Raw genomic sequence first — 12,061 nt, forward strand, 5'->3', positions numbered from 1 at the left:
TTTAAATAATTCATCTTCCCAGAATGAGATGAAACCAATATGGTAAATGCTAACAATGATTGAATTGAGGTGGAGGGTTTCTGGGTGTTCAAGGAAATTTTTTTTAATATACTTTTTAATTTTTTAATTATGTTATGTAAAAAATATGGAGGGGGGGGAGCAGATGTAGCTCAATGGTTGAGTGCTGCTTCCCATGTACAAGATCCTAGGTTCAATCCCCAGACATCTTAATAAATTTTAAAAAAGCAAAAAAAAAAAACCCTATATATATATATATAGGGGATTCTCATATGCCCTGCTCCCTCTCCCTGCCACATTTTCCCACATCAACAACATCCTTCATTAGTGTGGTACATTTGTTACAACTGATGGACACATTTTAAAGCATTGCCACTAAGCGTGGATTATAGTTTACATTGTAGTTTACACTCTTTCCTGCACAATATTTTAAGTTATGACAAGGTATATAATGGCCAATGTCTGTCACGCAATGTCATTCAGGACATTTCTCTCAAGTCCCCAAGATGCCCCCATATATGTTACACCTATTTTTCCTTCTCCCTCCCCTCAGAACCTCCAATGGCCACTGCCTTGAGTCCCGTCCCTTTTGGGGATAAAACAGACACTCACACGGAAGTAAATGCTGGAGAAGGAGAATACAGAAGCAGTTTTACACATGAAAAACAAGTGTTTCTGAGAAGAGACGTGAGCCTGATATTCTACAACTGACCTTGTGGAGAGAGCAGAGCAGCTGAGCCCAGAAAGAAACTAGCCCTGGGGAGAAAGACGAGAATTATGCTGGTTTACAGCTGAGATAAGAAGAAGCTGGGTCCACAGAGCCTTAAGAGGAAAGAGGAAGGCTGAACACTTGCAGACTTCACCTGCCATCTTGCTTCAATACATGACAACAGAGTTTGGTGAGGAAGTAACTTTGAGTTGGACTCTTGAGGGCCTTGTAACTGTAAGTTTCCACCCTAAATAAATACCCTTTATGCAAGCTAAATATATATATATAACTTTGTTCCAGGCTGTACTATTAACTACAAAAAAAAAAAAAAAAGATTTGCCAGACTATTCAACTTTCCTTCAGAAGATTTGGGTGTTTTGTTATTTGGAAGTGAGAGAAATACTTTTGTCACTGGGAGTAGGACTGGCCCCAGAACATCACCAGGTCAGTGGTATTGTAATACCAAAACCTGGAAACTTGGGAGTCGTAAAACCTCATTCTTAGGCTTGTTGGAACCATGGGGCCACTCAAATTGGGAGTGAAGAAGACTTTTGGGGAGCCCTGCTGCCTGGACTCTGAAGTTGAGTTTGTCCATCCCTGGTTATAAGGAACAGTTGATGTAGTAGAGTAGCCCTTGACCAAATTCACTGACCAATGGAATATATAGAGAGAGCCTGAGTGTGCTGAAGTTGTATTTATGTTACCTCCGAGACATTTAAATCTATCTTCTGTACTTCCTGATACAAAGGGTAGCAGGTAAAGAACAAAATATACCTAAAAATACACGGTTTTCTACATGTCTAACTAGCATCTAGCAAATAAAGAATGACTCTTAATAACAATTCTCTTTGCTGCTTTCCCAGATAATGGGAAGCAAATAGACAAATTTTAAGTATCACTATTTTAGCTATGAGTTTACACAGAGTAATCATCCAACATTTCTAGTTAGTTTTCTGATCAATAGTCCCTTCTACATGCCATTACATTTCACAGATCCTTGCCCATTTGAGAGCAACCTTAGTGACCCTCTAACTCAGCCCTCTGGATCATCCTTGCCCTCTGTACCAGTCTGGCTTTTTGCTCTCGGGCATGTTTTCTTTGCCTCACTGGGGATCCTGGCCCGCTCTTGTTTCCACCAGATACTGCCACAAACTCCAGCCATCCTCTGCAGAGTTTTGAATACCTGAGAACAACTACACCTCTTGTCAAGACATCCTGAAAACTTTCAGGTTGTTGGGCCCTGAAAGGAAAACCTTGGTGTTCCATGCACAGTGGTAAAGGGGACTGGTGCAGAGAACTGAAGTCCCCACCAAAGTTGATCACGCAAGACAAAGCGCTTTATTAAGCCAGCAGAGGTCAGGAGAACAAGTCTCCAATCTGCGTCTCTGAACAAAGAAGGCCAGGGTTTTCATTATTTTTAGACAAAGAGAGGTGGCGATAGGGATGTTGAGATGTTAAGGGATATTGACTGATTTGTTTAATTGGAAGTGTGTAAGCACAGGACCCAGAGACTGGCTGGGGTAAGCATTGGGTTACAGGTTACAAATGGGGTTGTAAATTGTTTAATTAACATCTATTAGGAACTGACAAAGTTGATTGGAGTAATATACAAGATTGTAAATAGTTCAATCCACATAAGATAATGAGTAAGGAGATTTAAGTTAGATATTTGTAAATACCTTAGACTAAACAAAAAATGGGCTGTCAAGGGGCTGTTAAGGATTGACTAAAATCAGCTCAAGCATGGGTGATAAGGGAGAATAACAGTGGGGGGGGGAGGGGGTGGCTGGTTACTAGTTGAAGTTTACACAGTTATAAAAATAAAACATGGTATTTAGAATCAAAGAAATAAGTTTCTGAAAAAATCCTCTGTATAATAATTCAGTGACTATAGTTATTTGTTAGTTCTCAATACTCAATTTCAATTCTCCCATTCTGTTCATAAATTTCTCAGTCTTGCCAGGCTCAAACAAAGAAAAATAGTGGAAAAAAGGAATTTGCAAGGTGTAGATAAGGGAAAGGAAAAATAGAAATTTACTTTGTGACAGTTTTTTAGTAATAGGTAATGAGTGCACAGCTACATTGCTACAAGTTACAAGAGTGAAATTACAAACTTAAAACTAAAATAGCTTGCAATAATTAAATCTAAAAATGAAGACTGCAGATAAGTAGTCCTATATATCACAGGACTGCTTTTGATCTCTATCAGTGGTGCTTGCCAAAGGGGAGTCATCAGCATCAGAAAGCCATTGGATTTGATTTCCTAAGGTCTGAAAAGATCATTTAGGCTTTTGATTTTGTGTCAAGTGGTAACACATTTAATTTCTAAGTGAGCAGATTCCAGATTGAGAAACGAGAAGATGAAGAAGTAAAAAATGGTCTATGGCAAACCTCTGCCCCTACCCAAAGTAAGGAAAACCTGCCTCTGAAATCCTGATTTATAAACCTAGACTGTGTTTGGTTTGAGAAAGGTAAATATTTTAAGGCAATTGGGCACAAAAATGTGAACACATTTCACTGTCATTTGGAATGTTTTCTGAATCCCTGAGTTTATATGTTCCTACAGCAAGTATTCTTTTTTATTTTTTTTAATTTGAGAAGTTATGAGTTAACAAAACAATCATTCCATACAGGATTCCCATACGTTGTCCCACCATGAATACCTTACATTGTTGTGGTACATTTGTTACAAATGATGAAAGAATGTAATCATATTATTACTGCTATCTGTAGTCCATAGCTTACATTTGGTGTGTTTTTCCCACAAACCATTCTGTTATTAATACCCTGTAACCCTGTATTAGTATTATATATTTGTTACAGTTCATGAGAAAATGTTCTCATATTTGTTCTGTTAACCACAGTCCATCTTCTACCACTGGATTCCTTATGTTATACGGTTCCATGCTTTGTACAATCCATTCAAAGTGTATAGTCACTGGCTCTCAGGTTCATCAGAGTTATGCTGCCATAATCTCAGTCAATTTTAGAATGTTTTCATTAATCCATAAGGAAAATTCCCATACCCACTTATACCCCCTATTTTTGTATCTGAGAATTGATATAGTATCTTCTTTACCATTGCTGTAAAAGTACTACACTATTACAGTTAACTATCATCCATAAGGTACATTAGTTATAATTTTCCATGTATTCTTTTTTATAAACTTTATTTTTAGAGAAGTTTTAGATTACAGAAAAGTAACACATATTTTCCCCTATTAGTAACATCTTACATTAGTGTAGTTCATTTGTTATAATTGATGAACCAATATTGAAGCATTACTACTAGCTAAGGTCTATAGTTTACATTATAGCTTACACTTTGCACTGTACAGTTTTGTAGGTTTTGACAAAATGTATAATGGCCTGTATCCGCATTTGCTATATCACACAGAACAATTCCATTGTGCTAAAAATGCCCTATGTTCCACCTATTTTCCCCCTCATTCCCCATATAACTTCTAGTAACCACTATTTTTATACCAATACTGCAAGTTCTTCCATTACTAACAAGTTTGCTTTGTTCCATGGTTGTATTCCCCTTTTATGTTTGTTCATTCCTCAATTTTGAGGTTTCTGGGATGGTGTTGCCCACTCTGCTTAGATCTTATAGGACAGATAGAAGGAACTGTTTTGCTTACAATTGAAGGTAGTCTTCATTTTCTTGGGATGGGAGTGCTTGATCATCATCATTTTGTTAGCTGTCCTGGGCAAGGCTGATGGACTACAGAGAAGGATTGGCTATAACTCTGCTGAGAGTCAAGACTCAGCTGATACATAAACAAACCAAAGGTTTAAGTCTCTGGGACATATATTTAATGGGCATGGTGCTTCCTGCAGTTTCTGAAGGAGGAGTACAGCCTGTCATTCCCTACTCTACCATCTTGGATCTCTTGCCATATTTTTTTTTAACACTTTGTTTAAAATTTTTTTCTTATATTTATATTATTAACCACAATCTTCATCCACCACTAAAATCACTGTTATACCATCCCTAGATTATTCTCCAGCTTCCTTTCAATTGATACTTATATCCAGACTACCCCTTTCAACCATAATCACATTTATAAATCAGCAGTGTTAGTTATACTCACTATAATGGGTTACCGTCAACTCTATTCATTTCCACACTTTCATAATATACCTTATTAAAATTTCTACATACATTAAGCTCCAGTTCCCATTCTCAACCCATAATCTATCCCCTAGTAACTTATACTATAGAGTTTACCTCCAGGAGTTTACTCTTTGTATTCAGTTCATATTAATGAGACCATATAATATTTGTTCTTTTCTGTCTGGCTTATTTCACTCACTATAATGTCCTTGAAGTTCTTCCATGTTGTCATATGCATGCTGAATTCATTTCTTCTTACAGATGAGTAGTATTCCATTATATGTATATACCACATTTTATCTATTCATTGATGGCCACTTGGGCTGTTTCTTTATTTTAGCTATTATGGATAATACTGCTATGAACATCTGTGTGCAGATGCCAGTTCATGTCCTTGCTTTCAGTTCTTTTGATAATAGTCCTAGTAATACAATTGCTGGGTCAAATGGCAGTTCTATATTCAGCTTCTTGAGACACTGCCAAACTGTCTTCCACAAAGACTGCACCCTTCTACAGTCCCACAACAGTGAAGGAGTGTGCCTATTTCTCCATCCTCTCCAGCACTTTTAGTTTCCTGGTTTTTAAAATAATGGCCATTTTTTATTAAAAAAAATGTCCCTTATTTTTTTGTAGGACAGTTTTGCTGAATACAGGATATTTCATTTGCTGTTTTTCTTTCAGCATCTTAAGTATATCAAACCACTGACTTCTCGCATCCACAGTTTCTGAGGAGAAACTGGCAATTAGTCTTATTGAAGATCTTTTATTTGTGGTGAATTGCTTTTTTTCTTGCTGCTCTCAGATTTCTCTCTTTATCTTTGGCATTTGACATTCTGATTAGCATGCACCTCAGAGTAGGTCTATTAGGATTTATTCTTTTTGGAGTATGTTGCACCTCTTGTATATGTATATTTAAGTCTTTCATCAGACTTGGGAAATCTTTGCCCATTATTTCCTCAAATATTTTTCTGCCCCTTTTCCCTTCTCTTCTCCTTCGGGGACACCCATGACACCTATGTTTGTGTGCTTCATGCTGTCACTCAAATCCTTGAGAAAATGCTCATTTTTTCTATTTTATCTGTTCTTCTGATCTTACTACCATTACCCAGCTTTTATAGTTATCTCAAATTTGCCAGTCTTGTTTCATTTATACATCCCCCAATTTTTTCTTTTGCTGGATTTTCTATAATAGCAAAATCGAGACCTCATGTAATTTCACTCATAAATGGCTCACTCTGCATCTCTGATGACTTATTTTTTAAACAAAACCACAATAATTTTACCTTTTCTGCAAAAATTAATAATTCTTTAATGTTATCTAATAGGACTCCATATTCAAATATCCTTCATTGTCACAAAGGGATCTTTCTCATTATTATTATTTTTATTTTTTAATATGATTTTTTATTTTTAAAAAGATACTAATGTGATTAGTAATGGAAGTAAATGTAGCATTGAGATGGAGAAAGTGGCCATGGTATCTGCTGAGGGTGGAGAGTGGGAAGAAGAGATTTGACATGGGGGCATTTTTGGGACTTGGAGTTATGCTGGGTGGTACTGCAGGGACAGGCACGGGACATTGTCTGTCCTCCCATGGCCCACTGGGTGGACTGGGGGAGAGTGTAAACTATAATGTGGACCACTGACCATGTGGTGCAGCAGTGCTCAGAGATGTATTCACCAAGTGCAATGCATGTCCCATGATGATGGAGGAGGTTGTAGTTATGGGAGGGGTAGGGTGAGGGGGGTGAGGAGGTATATGGGGACCTCATATTTTTTTAATGTAACATTAAAAAAAATAAATAAAAAGAAAGAAAAGATACTTAAATTACATAAAGATTACATAGAAATATAAGGGATTCCCATATTCTCCATTCCCTACACCTCCCATATTTTCACATATTAACAACATCCTTCATTAGAGTGGTACATTCATTACAACTGATAAAAACATTTTGAAGCATTGCCACTAAGTATGGATTATTGTTTAGATTGTAGTTTACATTCTCTCCTGCACAGTTTTGTAGGTTATGGCAACATATGTAATGGCCTGTATCTGTCATTATAATGTCATTCAGGACAATTCCCAAGTCCCCAAAATGCCCCCATATAATACCTGTTTTTCCCTCTCCCTGCCCTCAGAACCTCCAGTGGCTACTGCCTCCACATCAATGATACAATTTCTTCCATTGCTAGAATCACAAAAAGTCTATAGTGGAATATTGGTAGGTCTACCTTAGTCCATAGTTCATTCCCCAATCCTGAGGATTCTGGAATGATGATTTCCACTCCAGCTCTAATTGAGAGGGGGCTTCCATCCCATAGGGCAGATGGATGGGACTTTCTTGCTTGCAGCTGCAGACTCTTTTGGTTCCTTGGGATGGTTGCTGTCCATCATCATCTCCTTGTTAGTTATCCTGGGTGAATCCAATGAACTGGAGAGTAGATGTTGCAACTCCATTGAGATTCAGGGCCCAGTTAGCACATTGACAGCCCAAGATTATGGTCTCTTGGATGTACACCTATCAAACCTAGTACTAATTATAGGTTCAAATAGAAGGGTCCGGAGAGCCATGTTTAGGGAAACCACAACTGGTTCAACTCTGTCACATGGGAGAGCATAAATTCCAAAGTAGGTCCCACTGGCAGAGTGCCAAACTCCTGAGCTATCTGCCCTAACTATAGTGTTTGGATGTCTCCAGAGCCCTCACAAACCCCAATATTTGAGGTAGAAGTTACTTTGGCAGTTCATGAGATCTGGCTGAGACAGCATAAGTGTACCTCTGGAATGACCTCCCAACTTACTTTCACATCTCTTAGCCGTATAAACTCAATTGTTTTTACCTTTCCCCCCTTTTGGTCAACATCTTACTCCAGTTGCATTGCTCATTGGTGCTTGGGAGTAAATCTAAGTTTCAATTTCAAGAGTAAAGTTTCATAACTACAGTCAGCAATACTAAGTCCCCATCAATAGAATATCCTCCTTCAATTGTCATTGCCCACAAAGGGATCTTTTTATAATTATTTGTTCAAATCAAGATCTAACCATTTATTGCTAAGACTCAAAATTTGTTATCAGTCTCCTCTTACTGCCCATTCCCCCATGACATTGATTTTTTTAAAAGAAATGGACCATTGGCTTAACCAGGAGGCAGATAATATGGTCCTATTTACCACTCCAACCCCCATTATTATCCCAGTCCTTCTCAATCTTTAAAAAGGAGACTGGACCAGTTTGCTTTCTCCCTCACCTCCTCCATGGCAAGTAAGGAATGCTGTGGATCAAGATAATTGTCCCTAGAGAGTGGCAATGCTTCCAAACTGAAGAGATTGGCTTTCTAGTTCTTCAGGTGGATGTCTGCTGGTTTGCAGAATCCTATGCCTACTGGTGCCTCCAGAAGAGTTAGACAGAGAGTTCTTGGTAGAGCTCAAAATGATGTATGCTTGGATTTTAGGGGCACACATTAACATAAATATTGGTACCTAATTCTCATCTGAGATTTCTGAAGGCAGAAAGCTTGCCACAGTGGCCTGTGCCATGAAGGAAAGAAGAGACTATAGCTCTGTGAGCAAGGAAAGGATCTGGGTGCATTTCCTATATTATCACATTCAATTCAGTAAGAAGCAGAAAGGAGAACCTATGTGTTGTCCAGAGCTCCAAGGAGAGCAATGAAAGAGTGGTAGGTACAGTCTAGCTATTCAAGAGTCCACCAAACAAGATGATTATCCATTTGGAAATATGTTTGGGGACATAGAGCTGGCTGGCACCAAAGGGAGACATACTGAAATAAATATATACTCTAATGTGATGACATAAGCTACAGTGAACAGAACAGTTTGAACCAGAATAAAACCAGCCATTGCACCACTGACAGTTGGCCAGTTATATAAGATGCTTCCTGATGTATCTTCTGTTTCTCTTCCCCATCCACAGCAGAGTCTATTTGTACGTAAAATTGAAAGCATAATTTTAAACTTGATTGGACTGAATGCTATTAATCAAATGACTGAGAAGTTATGGAAACAACTGAGGTATAGAACAGTTCCATTATCTTCCCAAATCCCTTCATCCTTTTTGTAGTCCACTCCCACACCCACTGCAAGCCTCTCACAACCACTTGTCTGTTTCTGTCCCTATAGTTTTGCTTCTTGAGCTGGACTTAATTTAATTGAAAAAAAAAAATATATGTATATATATATATTTTCACTGCAAGTGCCTAGATTAAGTCATGCTCTTTACAAATTTTGAAAAGTACTTTCACTTTTCTCCAGTCACTGTTTATTGTTGGTTGTGGGCAATGACAAAAAACTATGGCTGGGGTGAATTTGACCTTTCAGTGAAGGTCAGGTGCTATTTGGTAAATAGCAGGAGATTCCTGTAATTGGAGACAAAAGGATGTTATAAATCCCTATCCTAATGTCAAGCAAACTCAGAGATAAATTTGAGTAAATAAAAAGTCATTTTTTATTTGCATTGTTTGCAAGTGAATCCAGCCTTCGGAAGAACTGGGCCCCTAGAATAAAGTACATAGCATTATATAAGAAAAAAAAAATCCAAATATTGCTAAGTTTGTCTATTATTCTTACTGATAGAAAAACTACATAAAGTAATCAAGGGTTATTTAAACATTAAAAGAGTTGTATTAGAAAAATAATTTTAGACTGTGTTTTATTTCTTTAAAATCCATGAAGACCTGGCGGTGTCAGGCTGGCTTGAACTGACCCACAGATTTATAGCCACCCTTTGCACCCTCCTGGCTCTCCCATCAACATCATGCTCCAGTTCTTCAGATTTATTCTTGGCAATGTGGTTGGGATTTATCTGGCTCAGAACTGTGACACACCAAATGCGGCTAAAAATCTTGGATGCCAAGAAGAAACTCTAGTTCCTGAAGCCGATTCTAGCTGCCTTCTGAATACACAGATTCTATTATACTTGAGGGTCACCTTTACCATCTGAGTTAAAAGCTTTGTTTTACTCTCCAGGCTCTGCAAGTTTCTTCTTTGCTAGAACTTGAGTTGACTTAGAGCAAAAAATGGGGCCACAAATTAAGAACTACCTTATTTATCCAAAGTCCTTATTTATCCAAAGTACTTACCTTTTCCCATCCTTCTTCCAATTGCTTGGGAGATTCTAAGACTGAAATTAAGGTGCTAGGTTAGTAAACTCAACCTTTAATTGGTATTTTTTTCTTTATTCTTTGGGATTTCTACTACCCATATTCAAGAGAAAAGTAGATGAGTTGGCATGGCTGATCAGATACAAATATTGCTAATTTCACAATTATAACATTTACACATTTCACAATTATAATTACAGTAAATTATGTTGTTTAAAAATAATTAAAATCAATATCTAAAAGTCAGTTTCTAATGAATTATTCATTTATTTTATACTGTGAATCAGGCAGCTCCACAGTTGTTAATTTAACCAAAGAAATCCATTTACTCTTTGTTGACTGAGAAATTATATTCTGAGAATTGTCAGAAACTGGGGAATTTAAAATGATGTAAATTCATGGTCTTTGTCCTCAGTAGAGTTCACAGTCTATTTAGCGTGCTTGTTTTTACTCAATGATGTATTTAATATAGCTCTTTTCCCTCAAAAGAATCATACTAATTTTAAGGGATTACAGGTGTATTTGACATTACATGGTAGGTAAATGAGACATGGTCTAAAAAGGAAAATTTATGTCTTTTCACATTTAAAAATGTGTCTACATTACAAATTTACAGAGATTCTTATAAGAAAAATTTGACCCAAATGTGTAATAAAATCTGTACCTTAAGGGAAACGGATGTGGCTCAACCAATTGGGCTCCCATCTACCACATACGAGATCCAGAGTTCAATGCCCAGGGCCTCTTGGTGAGGGCAAGCTGGCCCACACAGAATGCCAGCCCACAGTGGAATGCAGCCCCATGCAAGAATGCTGCCCAGTGTGGGAAGGCTGCCCCGCGGGGAGTGCCAGCTGATGCAGAGCTGGTGCAGCAAGATGACACAACAAGAGACACAGAGGAGAGAAAATAAGAAGACATGCAGAATTGGGAACTGAGGTGGCACAAAGAGAGTAATGCTCTCTCTCCCACTTTGGCAGATCCCAGGATCGGCTCCTGGAGCTGCCTAATGAGAATACAAGCAGACACAGAAAAACACACAGCAAATGGAATGGAATGGGGTGGGGTGGGAGAAATCAATAGAAAATAAATCTTAAAAAAATAAAATCAGCACTTTAAAAAGAATTTCTGCTTCTCTCTGCAATTTAGTTTTTTTTTCTGTAATCGTTAAGTGATCCTTGTAATTTGTCAAATGTGTGATCAATACATATTACATTTAAATAATAATAAAACAGAATGTTTGGCTAGGTAACTTTTCCCTTGGGTCAAGATATATAAGTGATTTAGTGAAAAGGGCCTTTATGTTCTAGCTCCTAATTCTGTCCTTGGAGGCATTCACTGTTGCCAGTTTCCTGTATATTTTTTCCTGAAGGGTTCTATGCCTAAACAAATAGGTTTATGTGTGCATGGGCATTTTTACAAATATGCTAACAAACCATATATCTATTTCTGCCCTTTAATTTTTTTTTCTTCTACTATTTTTTTAAAATGGACATATTCCATATCCTTATGAAAGGAACAAGGACCTGCATTCTTCTTTTGGCTGCATGAAATTCTGTTGAATGGATATAGCATAATTTATTTAATCTGCTACTCATGAATGATAGGTTGTTCCCATCTTTTGCTATTATAGTGATAACCTTGAACCTAATGCCATTATAAATATCTCTACAGGTATTTCTATAGCATAAATCTCTAGAAGTGTAATTTGTACTAAATATAGCTAAATTCTCTTTTAATAGGTTGTTCTGTGTCAGTTTTGCTGATAATGCCATTTCCAAAGACATTTTATCAGAATCAACAAACTAGAAGAATTATTTAGAGCCACCTTATTTTCAGACAGTGATGATAATGATACTATATGAGATTATAAAATAAAGTGAATGCTTCTGTTTGAAAACATATCTGCCATTTCTTATGCATGGAGATAAGTATTACCTCTGTCAAAGTAGTCCTCCTAGATAAGATAGACTTAGGATCAAATTATGGTTTGGCTACTCCCTGGCAGTGTTATCATGGGCAAATAGTTCAGTGAATCTGTTGTGTTAACTATTGATGTGGACATAATACCTACCTCATAGGATTTTCATGAGAAAT

The 12,061-nt window shown here is 37.3% G+C and overlaps 1 protein-coding gene and 1 long non-coding RNA gene across 6 annotated transcripts in view; one reads left to right on the plus strand and one right to left on the minus strand.

The window, feature by feature from the left end:
- LOC131280391 (uncharacterized) overlaps positions 1-1,003 on the plus strand; it is a 32,017-nt gene extending 31,014 nt beyond the window's left edge. For all 4 annotated transcript variants that reach the window (XR_011650061.1, XR_009187923.2, XR_009187924.2 and 1 more), the window contains one exon: positions 572-1,003. This is a non-coding gene — a long non-coding RNA (uncharacterized lncRNA). The remainder of the gene's footprint in view (positions 1-571) is intronic.
- The window catches only part of RHAG (Rh associated glycoprotein), a 56,436-nt gene extending 45,538 nt beyond the window's left edge, over positions 1-10,898 (minus strand). The window contains exons 1-2 of one of the 2 annotated variants that reach the window (XM_071218505.1): positions 10,632-10,898; positions 9,947-9,987 (exon numbers count right to left, since the gene is read on the minus strand). In XM_071218505.1, coding sequence (XP_071074606.1) covers positions 9,947-9,987; positions 10,632-10,672 — 82 coding nt within the window. In that variant the 5' untranslated portion in view covers positions 10,673-10,898. The remainder of the gene's footprint in view (positions 1-9,946; positions 9,988-10,631) is intronic. The other variant, XM_071218506.1, reaches the window with a different exon arrangement.
- Between the last annotated feature and the right edge of the window lie 1,163 nt (positions 10,899-12,061).

This window comes from Dasypus novemcinctus, chromosome 11 (assembly GCF_030445035.2).
Source record: "Dasypus novemcinctus isolate mDasNov1 chromosome 11, mDasNov1.1.hap2, whole genome shotgun sequence".
Taxonomy (NCBI): domain Eukaryota; kingdom Metazoa; phylum Chordata; class Mammalia; order Cingulata; family Dasypodidae; genus Dasypus; species Dasypus novemcinctus.